General features: G+C 44.5%; 1 protein-coding gene across 2 annotated transcripts in view; it reads left to right on the top strand.

Annotated features, from left to right (window-relative positions):
- The window catches only part of LOC145350940 (NACHT, LRR and PYD domains-containing protein 3-like), a 28,095-nt gene that overhangs the window by 7,923 nt on the left and 977 nt on the right, over positions 1-19,195 (top strand). Inside the window, exons 2-6 of one of the 2 annotated variants that reach the window (XM_080200449.1) lie at positions 3,217-3,485; positions 5,067-6,756; positions 8,326-8,412; positions 16,438-16,521; positions 16,836-16,919. In XM_080200449.1, coding sequence (XP_080056575.1) covers positions 3,217-3,485; positions 5,067-6,756; positions 8,326-8,412; positions 16,438-16,521; positions 16,836-16,919 — 2,214 coding nt within the window. The remainder of the gene's footprint in view (positions 1-3,216; positions 3,486-5,066; positions 6,757-8,325; positions 8,413-16,437; positions 16,522-16,835; positions 16,920-19,195) is intronic. The other variant, XM_080200458.1, reaches the window with a different exon arrangement.

The raw sequence follows: 19,195 nt of genomic DNA, 5'->3' as shown, positions 1-19,195 counted from the left end.
GAAGTTGGTGTGCAGCAAAAATCATGTCAATAGTCCCGTGATCTTTGCGGAAGCCACACTGTGACTCTGGAAGCAAGCCCAGCTCCAGATGAGTGACCAGACGATTTAGCAGGTCTCTTGCAAGGGTTTTTCCTGTGATGGAGAGCAGCGAAATTCCTCGGTGATTGTCGCATACTTGCTGATTGCCCTTCCTCTTGTAGAGGTGTAGGATGGAAGCATCTTTAAGTTCCTGAGGAATGGATCCTTGCTTTCAAAAAGGACTGGAACAACTCGGTGAGCTTCTCGATAAGTGCAGGACCAGCAGCTTTATAGATCTCTGTGGGTATGGCATCTGCCCCTGGGGCTTTGCCTCTGGATAGCTGGCTGACAGCTTTCGTGACTTTGGCTACTACAGGTGGGTCATCCATGGCGCTGTTGATATCGACCAGGGGCATCCTATCTATTGCCTCATCGTTAATAGATGATGGTCGGTTGAGGATGGCTTCAAAGTGTTCAGCCCATCACTGCAGGATCTGAGCCTTCTCTGTAATGAGAGTTGTACCATCTGTACACAGGAGGAGGGAACTCCCGAGAGATGGAGGTCCATAGAGAGTGTTGACGGCTTCATAGAACTGTTTCAAGTTGTTTCTGTCAGCATATCCCTGTATTTCATCTGCCTTGACGCTCAGCCAGGTATCCTGCATTTTACGGTTTATTCTGGACTGTCCTGTGAGCACTGGTAAAAGCACTTTTCTTGGCAGCTGAAGATGGGTCATTCTGACAGGCCAGATGAGGATGGTGCTTTTCAACAAGTAGAGCCTGTATCTCCTCATCATTCTCATGGAACCAGTCATGCTGCTTGCGGGTGGAGGGCCCGAGCATCTTCAGCGCAGATGTATGGACAGCATCCCTGAAGCGTTCCCAGTCGTCCTCGGTGCTGTCTGTGAGGTGTAGGTCAGCAAGCTTGATTTCTAAGTCTTCAGCCAGCACTGAAGCAATGCTGGGGTTCTTTAGTTTGGCCGCATTGATTCTTTTCATAACCTTGCTTCCTTGTAGTTGCCTCTTGGGTCTGATGCGGAGCCTCATTTTGGAGACAATGAGCCTGTGATCTGTCCAGCAGTCAGCACCACACATGGCCTTGGTCACTCTGACATCCTGCCTGTCTTTTCTCCTGACAATGACATAGTCAATAAGATGCCAATGCTCAGAGCGGGGATGCATCCAGGAGGTCTTGTTATGGGTAGGCAGACGGAAGGTTGTGTTGGTGAAGAGGAGGTCATGTGCTGCACAGGTCTTCAATAAGAGTAGGCCGTTACTGTTAACACTTGCCCACTCCATGCCTTCCAATGACTCCCTGTCAGATTGCAGAGTCACACCCTATTCTTGCATTGAAATCGCCAAGCAAGATCAGCTTGTTGGTACTGCTCATGGCTGATAATAGGGCATCTAGTTCTCCGTAGAACTTGTCTTTCATCTTGTCTGCAATGTTCATTGTGGGGGCATAGGCGCTGATCAGGGTGGCTTGACTTCTGTTCTGTAGCAGAAGCTGTAATGTCATAAGCTGGTCATTCACACCCTTGGGTCGACTAGCAAGTTTCTGAACAAGGTGACTCTTGACGGCAAATCCAACTCCAGTATCATGACGCTCATTGCTGCCACGACCGCTCTAGATAAAAGTGTATCCACCTCAGTTTCAGTCAACTGACCTATGTTGGCCTGAGTAAATGTTTTTCCCACCTCCAGACTCATCACCTGTGAGAGCAGGATGCAATCTTTCTGACCAGGTGGAGGTGGTTTTCAAGGAACCAGTGGGAACAAATTGCAAAAGTTTGTGGTCAGATTTCCGCTTCCATTAAATACAGCTGGACGTAGGTGCAAAGTGGCAGCAAGTAAGCAATTAGGATCACTTAAAAGATCAGCTGGGGGCAAGATAGATGGATCTTCCTTGTGTTGAACAGGATCCTCTGCTGAGGGTGAATCCTGGCAAGTAGCTGGAGGTAGCCTCCCAGCAGCAAGCTAGGGAGCCATTGGCACATTGTTAAATTGCCCCTTCCAGTGTCATGGGGATCTGAGGTCCAGAGGTGCAGCCATAAGCAATTCTGTGGAAGGGTTACTCCCCTACAGAAAGAACCACAAATCTGTGGCCATGGGTTATTTTTCAATCTTCAGCTTCAGAAACACCTCCATCAAGAGGTGCCCTCACTGTCAATTACCAGCTCCTGCAGTGGCCATCTTTCCTGGCAGTGCTGGTGACTGGGCTTCTCACCTCAGGAACCCACCTATCGTTGTTAATTGGACAGCAAATTCAGAGGCAACAACTTAATTGACCACCTTCTGGTAGATTGCACAGATTGGCAGCTCCAAGATACCATGGAGGTCAGGACCTGGAGATTGTTCTGACAGCTGAGAGTCTTCTTAGAGCATAAGATATTGAGAGGTATAGATTGGGTGGATTCTCAGAGGCTATTTCCCAGGGCTGAAATGGTTGCTAGGAGAGGACACAGGTTTAAGGTGCTGGGGAGTAGGTACAGAGGAGATGTCAGGGGTAAGTTTTTCACTCAAAGGTTGGTGGGTGAGTGGAATCGGCTGCCATCGGTGGTGGTGGAGGCAAACTCATTGGGGTCTTTTAAGAGACTTCTGGATGAATACATTGGATTTAATGGGATTGAGGGTTATAGGTAGGCCTAGTAGGTAGGGATATGATCAGCGCAACTTGTGGGCCGAAGGGCTTGTTTGTGCTGTAGTATTCTATGTTCTATGTTCTATAAAATTGTGCTCAGTGTTTTGATACCTTAGCTCATGCTGGGATAAACTATTTTCGTTTTCCTTTTAACAGATTAAATCTATCAGGATCTTACAGAATGATAGAATGGGCTCAAGGGGCTGAATCTCCTCCTATTCTGATAATTCAGCACATGTCAGTAGGAACAAATGTGACTCCAAGACTCTTGAGATCTTTATTTTCAATCATACATCCTCAAACTGACTCTATAAGTCCCTTCATCATTGTTTGTTGTGTCATTAACTCCTTGGTGAACTGGATATTTTTATCTGGAGTGACATTTGGGATGTGATAAGGTGCAATACAAATCGAGACCTTTCCTTTTCTTTCTAACACTAACAATGATATTGATACTGAATAAAATTCCACACACTGGATTCACATTGACTGTAAAAATCCAGGATAGAATTTGCTCCTATTTAGTTTCTGAATGAGCTTTTCTTCTGTGTTTACAGAATCTCCTCACTTCGGCTGCTCCGGAGAAACCGAGTGAAACTTGTTGATGAACTCGGGGACAGAATTGACTGGATTCTGGATCATGCTTTGGAAATTCAGCTAATTTCAGAGGATGATTTTGAAGATGTGAAGTACCACCCTGGACCCAGGAGTAAAGTCCGAGCTCTGCTAGATATTATCGACTGTCGTGGGGAAACAGTGGCTGATCATTTTTGTTCACTCTTTGAGAAAACCAAAGATGTGTCTGAAAAAGAAACAGTGTCTAAGGGTAAGGAGATTGCTCATTGATTGAGACTCCGTCCTTTTGCACTGAAGACTGATATCGAGGTACAGAGTTGATGTGGGCTCAGCTGGGATGTTTAATTCCAATTTTGGCTGCCTTCATGTTCCTGTTGAGTGAGTGCATGAAGCAGTTTGAGCCATATTCCAAAACTGAACTTGTGTAAATTGGTATCAATGTTCAATCATCATTCTGTAGGGCAACATTAACTTACCTGAGGCTGTAGGTACTGTGAAACAGTGCTAAACAAATACACTTGGTACCCATGTCAGAGTTACAGTGAGAATACACCCTCAACTACATTCCAGTGAGAGAATCTCTGGATTCAATGTGAATGCTGCAGCCAAGAAATTGGAGGTGGCACTCCAGGATGAGTGTGTGGGTAAGAGAATTAGGCTGCGAGGATGTTAAAGTAGAAATGCTTTGCAGTGTCCTAAGGTTGTGAAGGGCACAATGTAGATGCAATTCTTTCATCAAGAGTCAGCAATGATAGTCAGCAGTATTGTTGGGTAGTTTGTGTGACTGATGGGTAGAATATAAATCAAACACATTCAATGCTCAATATTTAGTGTTAAAAATGGAAGACTTGAATTTACATAGCACATTTCATGTAATTGTACGTTACAGGCAATGAAACATTTTCTGTGTAGTCACTGTTGTAATGTAGGAAATGTGTGCACAGCAGGATCCCACAAACAGTAGTGTGCTGCCTACCAGGCCATCAGTTTTAGTGATGTTGCTTGAGGGATAAAGATTCGTCCCCAGGAAAATTCTCTGGAATGATTATTAAGTTGAGGGTGTGTGCAGATTTGTCTTGGCCAATCAGCAGTTTGCATGATGGTCAATCTGCAGTCTGTTTGGCTGGAAAACCAGCTCTAGAAACAACCAATGAAAGGTGAAGCTGAAGTGGATGAGTAAAGAGCTGAAAGCAGAACTGCTCAAATGAAGACATGCTGGTTTGTGCTGGACACAGAGAGAGTGACCAGTCTATCAGCTAGTTAGACTGTTGACCAAACGGTAACCTGATCCGATAGTGATTGTTACAGAGAACGTCCAGCACAGAAACAAGGAGAAGGACCTTCTGGTGAACCTGCTCCTGGACCTGGCAAGGTATGCCATCTACAGGTCCAGGCAGTGGGTGATCTAGGAGGTCGCCCAATCCAACTGTCTACCTCTCTACCATGGCTATATTCGCGGCCAGGTGTCCCTGAAAAGGGAGGACGTGGTGTCCGAAAGCACAGTTGATGCCTTCCATGCCCATTGGGCACTGCAGAGGCTGGGGTGTGTTATTGACCCCCCCTTAATCACATTTTCATTTGATGTTTTAAGTTTCCTTTCTACTTTGATTTTTGTTTCTGGCGGTTCCCCTCCTTTTAGGGAGTTGCCCTTTTTGAGTTGTCCCTAAGTTAAGTTGATTTTGTTTATTTGGTTGGACACAAAAAGATTTCCAGCACAAAAACAGATCATTCAGCCCCTCACCTCCCTCCTCCCCAGCCCAATTCTGCTATCCTCTTCCAGCTCGCCTTTCAACGCTTCATGACTTTGAAATATTGTTTTGTGTCTCTGCAGAACACTCCATTTTGATAAAGAAACACAAACAAGTCCTTCGTCGGAGGAATGAGGAAATGATGTATTACAACTCGCGAGCCGGAGAGAAAATTCATCTTTCAGATCAGTTCATCAACTTGCTGCTTGTTAAAGGGCATCACAGCCTCGAATTCAAACGGCACGAATTACTGTCCTTCGGGCAGAATCGGATTCACTTACAGAAGAGGAACAGCCAGCAAATGGATATCAAACCAGGCCAGTTATTTATGCAGGTTAACGATAAGCGAGCTCCCAACAAAACCCTGGTTTCTGGAGTAGCGGGAATTGGGAAAACTGTCTTGCTGCAGAAGATTGTTTATGACTGGGCCAATAATCAGTGCTTTGATAACTTTGAGTTTGTTCTACAGTTCACATTCCGGGACCTGAATTTAATTAATAAACCAACCAGTTTCAGGAATCTGGTCTTGAAGAAAAATAGTCATTTATCGAAGTCGCTGGATTCTATTTTTGAGGCTGCCGAGAAGTTGCTAATAATTCTGGATGGTTTTGATGAGTTTAAGTTCTGTAGTTCTTTAGATGGAGATTGCTTCATCACAGACCCCGATGAGGATGGGGAATTGGTGGATATCATCCATAGTCTGCTCCGAGGGGAACTCCTCATGGGGGCTTCCATCCTCCTGACCAGCCGGCCCACAGCCACTAACTACATTCCAGTGGAAACCATTGACAGATTCGTAATCATCACCGGCTTTTCAGAAAAGGAAATCCGAAATTTCTTCCTGAAATATTACCAAGATGAAGAATTGGGTCATCGAATGTTCCAGCAAGTGAAAGAAAATGAATTCCTCTTTACCTTGTGCTTTGTTCCTGCCTTTTGTTACATTGTCTGCAGTGTTTTGAAAGAGACCCAAGGGGAGGCTCAGAAACAGCCAAAGACAATGACGGATATTTATAGCCGCTATCTCAGCGCTCTGCTGAAACATCATTCCCGAGCCCAGGCCACAGGAGAACACCTCACACAAACCCTCCGGAATTTGAGCAGATTAGCATACAGTAAACTACTTCAGCACAACACCCTGTTCTACCAGCACGATTTGGAGGCTCACCAAGTTGAGGTGAACACTTTGGTCAACAGTTTTTTGGATAAAACCTCTGTCCAGGAGCCAGAATGTGTGGAGAGTGTCTTTTCCTTCACACACTTCACCATCCAGGAGTTTTTTGCAGCTCTACATTATGTGCTGGAGCCAGAGCCTTTTCCAGACATAATGAATGTGGACACGATGAACGAATACAAGATGACCTCGGGTTTCTTGGATATATTCCAGCGGTTCCTGTCGGGCTTGTTGTCTGAGAGGAACCAGACCTTGCTTTCTAAGCACATGAAACTGGACAAAGCCACGAAATCCGAGTCCTACTGTCACTGGCTGTTGGAAGGGATTAAAGAGCGTTGTGAAAATGGGTCAAGTATCTTGAACCTTCTCCACTGTCTATTCGAACAGCAAAATGATTCATTAGCCGAAAGAATAAATCCCCAAAACCTACGCATTCACATCGGGGACAATGTACTGAGTCCAGTAGATTTCAGTGTGCTGAAATACTTTCTAGACATGAAGATTGGAGATCTGGAAGAATTAGATCTCACTGCAACCAACATAAATAGTGCAGCACTGAAGAATCTACAACCATATTTACACCAGTGTGAGAGATTGTGGTAAGCACTTTTTATATCTTTCTTGGGATGTGGGTGATATGGATGAGGACAAGTTTATTTCTCACTATTTACCCTGAGGGTATTAATAGTCAATGGTGTAGAATATTTCAGGGAGTTTGGGGACCCAACTGGGTTTATACATCAGAACAACTTTCTGGATCTTATTTCACATGCAGTTGTGCATTAGATTTCAGGATTTACTGCAATGGGATTAAAATTGAGGAAGAAACTTGCCTTAGGTAGTGATGGTATTGTATTGTCCATATGCATGATATGTACTTAGCCTGTCACTGCTCTGAGTTCCCAGTCACCTTCTGTTGTTCAGGTACAGCTATTCCTGCTATTGCTTTAGAACATAGAACATAGAACATAGAACATTACAGCGCAGAACAGGCCCTTCGGCCCACGATGTTGCGCCGACCAGTTACAAAAACAATGACCCACTAGCCTATACCAATCCCTTTTCGTCCATAAACCTATCCAGAGATCTCTTAAACGCCCCCAAACTAGACGCATCTACAACTGCAGCAGGCAGGGCATTCCAATCCCTCACCACCCGCTGGGTAAAGAACCTACCCCTGACATCCGTCCTGTAGCTACCCCCCCTTAATTTAAAGTCATGCCCCCTCGTGCTAGCTTTCTCCATCCGAGGAAAAAGGCTAAAAGGCTATCACTATCCAAGGAAAAAGGCTATCACTATCCAAGGAAAAAGGCTATCACTATAATTAATGGATAGCTTTTATTCCTTTCACCCATTTCCCACAATTTATATTTCTTACTTGTTTTCCCTTCCATTCCCTCTGGGTGTAACAATGGGCAGGATCTTCTGGCCACGTTTGCTCAAAGATCAGAAAATCCCGCCTGAGGTCAACGGACCTTTGTATGGTCCATGTCCCGCCTGCTATGATTCCTGTGGCAGGCGGGACAGGAAAATTCCACACATTGTTTATCATTCATCGTTATTGTTCCTTGTTTTTGGGTAAAGATTTTTTATGATGTACTTATACTTCTTGTCTGTTGTATTATTTTCTATGTTTAGAACAATTTGATTGAGCTTCTTGCTAGTTACTGGTCATTGAAGATATTTGATTTACGCAGTTATTATGATCTGGAACATGCTATTTGAAAGGAAGGTGGAAACTGATTCAACAGCATCTTTCAACAGGGAATTTGATAAATAGTTGAGAAGAAAAAAATAACCTGGCATTGGGGAAAGAGCAGGAGAGCATGACTAACTGGATAGTTCCTTCAAAGAGCTGGCACAGGCACAATGGAATGAACGGCCACCTGTGCTGTAGGATTCTATGATTCTGAGAACCATTTGTTTGTTTGTTAGTTCCCTGACTTTAACAGTAATGCTGTCAATGAGTACAGAGCGTTTCCCAATGACTAAGTCTACAGAGATTGTGTTACTCAAAACAGTCCAAGTGACCAGGCAAAGAGCTACAAAGAGATGGAAATGACATTCTTGGATACAGATCTTTCACTGGTTGAGGGTTTTTTAAATGGAAAACCAAACAGATGCAGAAAAGATTCAAAAACCTCTTCCTTTTATTTTTAACTTACTAGGTGTGGAGAAAATAAATTGGATTTTGAAGCAATTAAATTCCTGTGTGAGCTGCTGAGATCTCCAGACTACAAACTGCAACTGCTGGGGTAATGCAACCAAATTCTTTCAAGAGCATAAGAACCTAAGAACTAGGAATAGGAGGAGGCAATTCAGCTCCTCAAGTCTGCTCTACCATTCCATACGATCATTGCTGATCTCATCTTGGCCTCATCACCACCTTCCTGCCCGCTCCCCATAACTCTTCATCCTGCTACTAATTAAAAACCTATTTACCTCCTTAATTTTTTTAAATATTCAAGCATCCACTGCACTCTGGGGTAGAGAATTCCACAGATTCATAATCCTTTGAGTGAAGTAGTTTTTCCTCATCTCTGTTTTAAATCTCCCACACCTTAGACTAAAACTATGGCCTCTCATTCTAGAATGTCCAACAAGGGAAACATCCTCTCTACGTCTACCTTGTCAATCCTCTTTGACATCTTATGTACCTCAATTAGATCTCCTCTCAATTTTCTAAACTCCAGCCAGTATAGGCCTAAACTACTCAATCTCTCTTCATAGGACAAGTCCTTCATCTCAGGAGTCAATCTAGTCTTCTCTAAACTGCCTCTGATGCATTTACATCCATTCTCAAGTAAGGTGACCAGTGTGCAATACTCCAGATGTGGTTTTGCCAATGCCCTATACAGTTGCAACAGCAATTCCCTGGTGTAATATGACATTCTTATGCTCTGTCAATTCCTTTCATTATCTGCTAACAATCTGCCTCATCATTACCCTGAACTTGTACCTTCTCCTTAAACATTGATTTTTTTGAATTTTCCATGCAATACAAAATCTTAAAACTATCAGGCAAAATGAAAACCTACTCTTTACTTAACAAAATAAATAATTTCTGCTGAATCTTGCTTCTGCCTTTCTTCACAGGAAGAGGCCATTCAGCCCCTCGAGCCTATTTTGTTACTCAGTGAGATTATGACAAATCCATGATCTAATTCTTATATTTAGCTATATACCTATGTCTAACTCTATATAACTATATATCTATATCTAACTCTGTATATCTATATAATTATATATCTATAATCTGACTCTGTATAACCTATATAACTACTTAGCTATAATTATCTCTAAATAACCTGTATAACTATATATCTATATCTAACTCTATAAACCTGACTTGATTCCATATAACCTTTTATATCCCATGATAGGCAAAAAAACTGTCAATCTCAGATTTATTTTGATTAATTAGCACTGGCATAAAATATTGCTGTCACCTAAAATATTTAAAACCTCATTTTGGAATTAAAATGTGAAATTTATTCACTATGACTGTGATCCAATTGGAATCATTCACATTTCATAGAATCATGGAACCCTACAGTACAGAAAGGGGCCCTTCAAGTCTGCACTAAACACAATCCCACCGGGGCCCTACCCCCATATCTCTACATGTTATACCCACTAATCCCTCTAACCTACACATCCCTGGACACTAAGGGGCAATTTCTTAGCATAGCCAATCAACCTAACCCACACATCTTTGGACTGTGGGAGGAAACCAAAGCACCCAGAGGAAACCCACACAGACATGAGGAGAATGTGCAAACTCCACACAGACAGTGACCCAAGCACAGGAATTGAACCCAGGACCCTAGAGCTGTGAAGCAGCATTGCTAACCACTGTGCTACCATGCCACCATTTATTTCTCATGTTCTCCATCCTCATATTACAATGCAATTTGAAAAATAATCCCTTTATAATAATAATATAAAAGTAATCCCTCCATCCATTGCTACTGTAAATCTTACATTATTTATTCTATGTTACTTCATAAAAATGCACAATTTGTTGACTTGACGTGGAATTTGCCATTTTGGAAATGGTAACGGGTGGCTCCGGCAGCATCTTTCCACTGATTGGAATGTCGGATCCCACACCAGATTCTGTGCTCGGAATATCATTAATGCCACACAAGCACATTCCCCTCTGTCTCTCCTGATGGCCCAGTAGCTGATTTGTCTAACAACCGCCAGCTGGCGGGCTCGAAGATCTCAGTGACATATTTAAACACCAGTCCAGCACACTCATATCACTCTATCCAGCCCACTTGTTTTCACCAGACCCTTCAACATATCCAGAACCCAGAGCAAAAAGGCTAGCAGCCTTAAGAAGAAGGCAGCACCAACTTTCACCATCAAGTCCCTTATTCAAGGAGCTCAGTCCTACCAGTATGTACTCTATCCTTGGGATGCTCAGAGCAGCACACCAGCCTTACCTCTCTGGCCTGGGAGGTTCTTGTCCAGAAGGTCAACAAAGATGTCACCCTCCCATGAATTGCCATCCAGTGCAGTAAACAGATGAATGATCTCATCCTGTCCACCAGGGTAAGTCATCCTTCAGCTCCTTCCAGTATCAAACTCGCATTGTGGCATCATGTACTCAGACAGCTATTCTCTTCATGGATCTCACACATTCCTTAGTAGGACAAAAGTCATTCTCTCTCAGACACTTCCACGCTTTAGAGTCAGGATGACTCTTCGAAGTTTCAACTCCTGAGTAGGAGACCTTTATCAGGCTGGGCCCTCCAGACCTCAGGCCACCAGAGGACGTCCGCAAAGGTGATCACAGGCTTCAGGACGTAGCAGTCAGCAGATTGCCTTGGCCTCTGCTATTGATGTCAGGATTACACCGTAGTGCAGTGGTAGGATTAGGAGAGTTAAAACTTTTGATTTCACCTCAGGGATTTGAATTCTCTATCAGTCTGAATAAAAACCATTTCACGGGGGATGTGAATGTTATGGTCAAATGAAGCATTTTGGTTTGGATCTTTTAACCCTTTTATTCCGATGGTCAGCCTTCCTCACACTCAGAGTGAACCTTTTAAGATTAATATTCATGTGATGGCAAGCTCCATGACATTTGGTACTGTACCCTGATGTGTTATCAGGGAGATGTGTGCAATTATTCGTGTATGATTGGTGAGTTCTCAATCATTAGTTCTCGAGAGACAGCAATGACTGAGAAGGGGTGGGGCTCAACAGCAATGTGACTCTCTTTGTATCTGGGTTTCCTAACTGATAGTGACCCAAACCAAGAGATGTACTTTAGACTGAGAGCCCTACTCTGGTCCTTATTCCTTTGTGGAAGTGTTTGCATCCTTACATGGAAGGGAAACATCCAGCCACAACTCACATCGCTGTTCTTCCTTACTGGACTTTAGATTGTGGAGATGCCAGCTTTGGACTGGGATTATCACAGTAAGAAGTCTCACAACACCAGGTTAAAATCCAACAGGTTTATTTGGTAGCAAAAGCCACTAGCTTTTGGAGCGCTGCTCCTTTGTCAGGTGAATGGGAGTTCTGTTCACAAACAGGGCATATAAAGACACAAACTCAATTTACAAAATAATGGTTAGAATGTGAGTCTTTACAGATAATCAAGTCTTAAAGGTACTGACAATGTGAGTGGAGAAAGGGTTAAGCACAGGTTAAAGAGATGTGGATTGTCTCCAGCCGGGAACTGAACTGGTGTGAATACAGAACCCATCCTCTCAGTGACAGCTATTCCTCAGAAGTCAGGAAATGGCTTGGAGAATTAGAGATGTTGCCTGATGAATGGACTTAGTTTTGCTCTTCCTGGAACCTTTCAACTATGAGAGTATATTGGGCATGCCTCCCATGTCTCCCTTGTCCATGGCATCATTTTGTCCCCCTGCATGCCTCTTGGCTTCCTGCATCTCCTCATCTTCTAAAGAGAGCTCCTCCTCTTCTTGTTCACCCCCTCACAGGGCCTCATCCCTCTGCATAGCCAGATTGTGAAGGACACAGCAATGTGCGATTTGGCAGCAAACCCTCTCTGGTGTGAATTGCAAAGAGCCACCTGAGTGGTCCAGGAACTGAATCACATCTTCAGCACTCCTATGGTCTGCTCTCCGAGGAAATGTGTGGTGGTGTAAGCAGCAGTGTACCTTTCATTGGCTGGAGTCTGAGGGCGATGCACTGGAGTCATTGGCCAGTGTTTAAGTGGGTGGCCCTTATCCCCCAGCAGCCATCCCTGCAGACATTCTGGCCCTTCAAAAATCCCAGACGTCTGGGAGCGACTGAGGTGTAGGAGTCATGGCAGCTCCCAGGGTACTATACACAAACATACAGGATGTGATTGCAATGGTCACACACCAACTGTGTGTTGAGGGAAAGATAGCCCTTGCCATTGATGAACATCAAAGGCTGCTGCCATGGAGCCCCTAGAGCCAAGTGGATGCAGTCTACTGTACCATGTACTTTTGGGAAGTCTGAGATGGTGGCAAAGTCGGTGAATCTTTGAGCCTGACTTTCTTTGTCCAGAGCCTATAAAGGGCATCAGTGATCTCCTTTATGCAGTGATGTGTTGCTGACTGAGAGATCTACACAGGTCCCCTGTTGCTCCCTGGAAAGACCCAGAGGCAAAATAATTGAGCACTGCCAACACCCTCACTGACAGAGGGAAGATCCATGTGGTGTCAGCTTTTCTTGGAGCTTGTGGCGTAGTGACAATTGCAGCCTTGCCCTGCAATGTCTTTCACTCATTTCTAAAGGAGTTTGTAGACAATAGACCCTTGGTATTGCCAGTTGTTTCCACTGTCTGGCTCTCTGCTCTTCAACCTCCTGTTGATGCTCACATTCCCTCTGGTCATGTCCCCTGGGCAGTGTCTCCTGCTGGAACTACACATGCAAACACCCTTCCTTCCTTCACCTCCTGCCTGAGGATTCCCACTGCATCTATTCTCACTTTAGGCTCCTCTTTGAAAAGATATACCGAAGACCCAGAATGGTTGAAGGATGCTGAGTACAATGGTGTGAATGAGAGAACTATGAGAAAAATTGGGCAACTAAGCTTTAGCACCTTACATTACATTCTTCCTCAAGTTCCATTACCACTGGCACACACGTAGAGGTGAGAAATATTCCATTCCACAGATGTTATACAATTGGAGCTCTGTGGGGGGTGAATTTGTGAATTACATCATTGAACCAATGTGGCTCTGAAGCTCTACACTTTGATATGGTATACCAATGAGCTTTTGTTACTCATGGTGAATGAATGGAATCTGCTTGACCACTGATGGATGGCATTAATTGTTAACCTGCGACTCCCCTTTGCTGATGGGATGGCAGACTTGGTTCAGTTGTGCCCCCTTCACTATAGCCTTCACTCTGCAAGGCTGCATTCCTGTCTATCATTGTCTAGCTTTTCCAAATTTGACATCATTTGTTTCTTGATTTTCAGAAGGCGTTTGACAAGGTGCCTCACAAGAGGTTATTACAGAAGGTCAGGGGGCATGGAGTTGGGGGTAGGGTGTTAGCACGCATAGAGGATTGGCTGTCAAATAGGAGGCAGAGACTGGGGGTCAATGGGTGCTATTCGGATTGGCGGTTGGTGACAAGTGGAGTGCCCCGGGGTCGGTGCTGGGGCCTCAGCTATTTACCATTTATATAGATGATCTGGAGGAGGGAACCGAGTGTAGGGTGTCGAAATTTGCTGATGACACCAAGATTGGTGGAACAGCAAATTGTGCGGAGGGTGTGGAGAGTCTGCAGAAGGATCTAGATAGGCTGGGCGAATGGGCCAGGAACTGGCAAATGGAATTTAATGTTGGCAAATGTGAGGTTGTCCACTTTGGTAGGAATAATGGTAGGAAGGACTATTACTTACATGGCGAAAAACTGCAGCAGGCGACGGTGCAGAGGGACCTCGGGGTCCTTGTGCATGAGTCACAAAAACCCAGCCTGCAGGTGCAACAGGTGGTCAGGAAGGCAAATGGGATGCTGGCCTTCATAGCGAGGGGGATTGAATATAAAAGTAGGGAGGTCTTGCTGCAGCTGTAAAGGGCACTGGTGAGGCCGCAGCTGGAGTACTGTGTGCAGTTTTGGTCGCCGCACTTACGCAAGGATATTTTGGCCTTGGAGGGAGTGCAGAGGAGGTTTACTAGGCTGATACCAGAGTTGAGGGGGTTGAACTATGAGGAGAGGCCGAATAAACTAGGCTTGTACTCGTTAGAGTTTAGAAGAATGAGGGGAGATCTCATTGAGACATATAAGATGATGAATGGGATGGATAGGATAGAGGTGGAGAGGCTCTACCCGCTCAGAAAGGACAGTAGGACTAGAGGGCACAGCCTCAAGATAAAGGGGGTGCAGTTTAGAATGGAGTTGAGGAGGAACTTCTTCACTCAAAGGGTGGTGAATCTCTGGAATTCTCTGCCCGTTGAAGTGGTGGAGGCTGCCTCGCTAAATATTTTTAAGACGCGGGTTGATAGGTTTTTGATAGGCAAGGGGATTAAGGGTTATGGGGAGAGGGCAGGAATGTGGAACTGAGACATGACAGATCAGCCATGATCTTATTGAATGGTGGGGCAGGCTCGAGGGGCTAGATAGCCTACTCCTGCTCTTATTTCTTATGTTCTTATCAGCCTATTAGGTTGTGCTAATCTTATTAAAAGCACAAAATTAGAAATCTGGCTTGCTCTGCTTCCTGAGTAGTGTGGCCTGCATCCTGTGTAATTGGCCTGGAGCCTGTCCATTGTAATGACACCAACAAGTGAATATGTGTTCCAAGAAGGAGCCCAGAGCCCAGCATGGTGGTCCTCTCACATTTCACCCCTCAAAGACAGATCCCACCTTATTCGATTTGGAAGATTCCATTTTACATGAGTGTTGAAATGGTGGTGCTGCACCTTTATTACAGGACAGGGGTCAAACCTCGCTCCCTCACAGTCCACATGCCTCTGATATACCTGGGGATGGAGACTCCTATATACCCCAACCCCAGGCTCTGTACTGGATTGACTCAATGACACAGAGGGGTCCGTGGGTCCAGCTTCACAGTGCTGTCTGTGAAGACCAGCTTGGCAAGGAGATAAAGGGCAGGAACTGGTTTCCATTGGCAGATTGGTGAACAGCGCATCAAAAGTACCCAGGACAGTGACAGATCGGCTTTGCATATTATATTCACCTTGAAGTCTGTGGCAACCTGAGCACATAAATCTTCATCAGTTGAGTTTCAGCCCAAAGTGATTTCTTGCTGGCATGACGCAAGATTGAAAATCCCGTTGGGATTCTGGTGGCCAGCTGTTTTAATGAGCGTTCAGGGGATGCAAGTGAATGCAAATTGTGTTCATGCCACCAGTCAGCTGGAAAATCCACCCACCATTGGCAGAATTGCAACGTGATTTTACACTGGGAGAGTTCCAACTTTTCGGCTAGATTCTTTGCTCCCGCCTGCTGCCAAACCTGCTGTGGGTGGGATGAGGGAATCATCTCTATGTCTCTATTGGGGATATCAACTGTTTTTTTTATAAACTTCAAACTATTTTTCCCCATCAGAGCAAAATATTCCTATAACCACATTCTCTGACTCACCATGAGCCTGGCACATCATCATATCCATTCCTCTATCTCTGTTTTGGGATTTGAGAATTGTTTTGAGTGATGAAAAATGAAAATGAAAATATTCACCCCTCTCTCTTTTACAAATGAGTTGGTTATCTGGTAATTGGACCACTTAGTAAATTGGGGACGGACCTCAGGGAATATTAAACAAAATGCAATATAACAGCACGGTGCCACAGTGCACTGCTTCCTCACTGTGCCAGGGATCCGGGTTCAAATCCAGCCTTAGGTGGCTGACTGTGTGCAGTTTGCAGGTTTTCCCTGTGGTTTCCTCCAAGTGTTCCCGTTTCTTCCCACAGTTCCAAAGGTGCGCAGGTTAGGTGAATTAGCCATGCTAAATTGTCCCAAGATGTGTATGTTAGATGGATCAGTCATAGGAAATGTGTGGGGTTACAGGGATAGGGCAGGGTAGAAGACTTGGGTGAAATACTCTGTGAGTTGATGCAGACTCGATAGGCTGAATGGCATTGTTGCGATTCTATGAACTTCAAAGATATGATCTATTGGTATACTGTTCATCCTGTTAAAAGTGAATGAACTCACTAACAGTGATGCGTTGTGTGATTTGAAGCATTGTCAACACTCAGTCGCAATTTGCAGAGGCTGTAAGGAAGCTCAGTGAAGTGAATTTATAATCTTGGTAAATGTTTAATTCCAATACTCCTTTTCTCAAACAGTCTGGGCTGGACAGACATTGGGAACAATGAGCTGAGGGAACTGTGTGACGCACTAAAGGACAACAAAACGCTTCAGGAACTCTGGTACCTTGATAAAAATTAGATCTTTATCTGTCTGTCTGTCTCATTGTCTATCTATCTACTTGTCTGTCTGTTTAGTTCTCTGTAGGTTTCGTTCATCAGTCATCTGCCTGTCTACTTCCCTGTCTGGTTCCTATCCATTTGACTATATGATTAGTTGCTTCTTCGATCTGTCTGATTAGTCAGTCAGTCTGATTGGTCTGTCTGTCTGATTCTGACTGGTTGGTCTATCTGTCTGGCTGTGTCTCTCTGTCGGGTTCTCGGTTGTCTGTCTGTCTGGCCAGTTTTTAAATGACAGATTCACTTTTCCTTTTCAGGGTTGAAGGCAGTAATGCTGATTATGATGGAATATCTGGATTTACTGAAATTCCTTCCACTAATACAACATTAAAAAAAGTGGTGTAAGTATTGGGAATAGAATTGCGCTGATGTAAATTATCATTACTATTAGCTTTGAGAATATTTATAAAAGTTTTAAGTGTTAAATATTCTTTGATGTACAACTGCTATCAGGAAAAAACGGAACAGGCTGTGCCTCTTTAGGAAAGAGAAGGCTGAAGGGTGCCCTTTAAAATTATGAAGGGGTTTGATAGGGTAAATGTGGGGAAGGTGACTTAACATGGGGGAGACTGAAACTCATAGAAACGTACATAGAAACTAGAAGCAGGAGTAGGCCATTCAGCCCTTTGAGCCTGTTCCATCACTCATTATGATCATGGCTGATCATCAAATTCAATACCCTGATCCTGCCCCCACCCTGTAGCCTTGATCCCTTTAGCCCCAACAGCTGTATCTAATTTCTTCTTGAAATCGTACAATATATTGGCCTCAGCTACTTTCTGTGGTGGTGAGTTCCAAACATTCACCACCCTCTGGGTAAAGAAATTTCATCTCACTTCTCTCCTAAAAAGATCACCCATTATCCTCCAAATGTAAATCCCAGTTTGGGACTCCCCCACCATTGGGAACATTCTTTCTTGGGGTCATAAATATCAAATTGTCACCAATAAATGTAATGGGGAATTCAGGAGAAATTTCTCCACCAAGACAGGTGGGGGGGAGGGGTGGAGGAGCTGGGGAGAGGGGAGAATATAGAACTCGCCCCCACAGGGAGTGGGGAGAATGTGGGAAAGTGGGACAGAGGTAGTACCAGAGGTAGTAGTAGAAGTGAGTACAGTTTGGTCTTTTAAAAAGCATCTAGACAGTTACATGGGTAGGATGGATATAGAGGGATATGGGCCAAATGTGGGCAGTTGGGACTGGCTTAGTATTTAAAAAAAAGGGTGGCATAGACAAGTTGGGCCACAGGGTCTGTTTCCATGCTCCTCCATGATACGACTCGCTCAGACAGTGAGTGGGGAGATTGTGGGACTCGCTTCCACAGTGAGTGGGGAGAATGTGGGACTCACTCCCATAGGGAATGGAGAGAATAGAAACATGGAAGCTGGAGGCCATTTGGTCCTTCAAGCCTGCTCAGCCATTTATCACGATAATGGCTGGCCGTCCAACTCAATAGCCTAATGCTGCTTTCCTCCTATAACCCTTGATCCTGTTCACTCCAAGCACTATATCCAGTTGCCTCTTGAATACATTGAATGTTTTGGATCAACTACTTCCTGTGGTAATGAATTTCAGAGGTTCATCACTCTTTGGGTGAAGAAATTTCTCCTCTTCTCCATCCTAAATGTTCCACCCTGTATCTCAGATTGCGGCCCCTAGTTCTGGACACCCCCACCATTGGGAACATCCTTCCTGCATCTACCCTGTCTAGTCTTGATGAGATCCCCCTTCATTTGTCTGAATGTGGGACTTGCTCCCACGGGGAGTGGGAAGAATGTGGGACTTGCTCACATGGGGAGTGGGGAGAATATGGGATCTGCTCCCATGGGGAGAAGGTAGGACCTGCTCTCACAGGTAGTGGGGAGAATGTGGGACCCGCTCCCACAGGGAGTAGGGAGAATGTGGGACTTGCTCTCACGGGGAGTGGGGAAAATGTGGGACCTGCTCTGATGAGGAGTGTTTGGGGACATGCCTCTTTCCTCTTTTCCATTGACTAGCGGGTCAGAGCAACAGCTTTTAAAGACGGTTCAGAAAACTGGACAGAAGCCACATGAAGTGAGAGCTGAAACTTTCTGACAGGCAATATTTGACTGCGTAGGAAATCCTCACCTCCAGTGTAGGAGATTTGATGCCAGCACCAGAGGGAAGTTTCAATGGTTTGTAGTGAAATATTAAATGTGCATATGCTAATCCCCATGTGTATCTCAGATTTCTGGACAGGAGAGGTATCCTGACAGGACCCCTGTGGGGATTTTCTGTTACTGATCCTACCCGGTCAGAAATTTGGGCTAAATGCACTGAAAGTTCTCACAAACTGATATCATACATCCTGGAAGTTTTAATCACAGGTGCAGGACTTCCCTGGAAATAGTATCAGATCTTTTCTATCCAAGTTGTTTTAAAAAGTAAGCTTGCTGAACAATTCTATCCCATTCTCCCCACCTATGCATCCAGCTGAACAGATAGCCTGGGTCCTGCGCACAGTGCCCCTGACAATGGTACGACAATGAGTGAGGATTTGGCATCTTGCTTAGAGTAGAAAAAGGAACTTCATTGCACAGAGAGACGAGAGAAGCTGGAACCGTTTTCTCTGAACTTTCAGAGATTTACTGGAGAT

This window comes from Carcharhinus amblyrhynchos, chromosome 1 (genome assembly GCF_965287045.1).
Source record: "Carcharhinus amblyrhynchos chromosome 1, sCarAmb.v2.hapA, whole genome shotgun sequence".
Taxonomy (NCBI): domain Eukaryota; kingdom Metazoa; phylum Chordata; class Chondrichthyes; order Carcharhiniformes; family Carcharhinidae; genus Carcharhinus; species Carcharhinus amblyrhynchos.
Note: the sequence above shows the minus strand (reverse complement) of the source record. Positions and strands in the feature narration are given on the sequence as shown.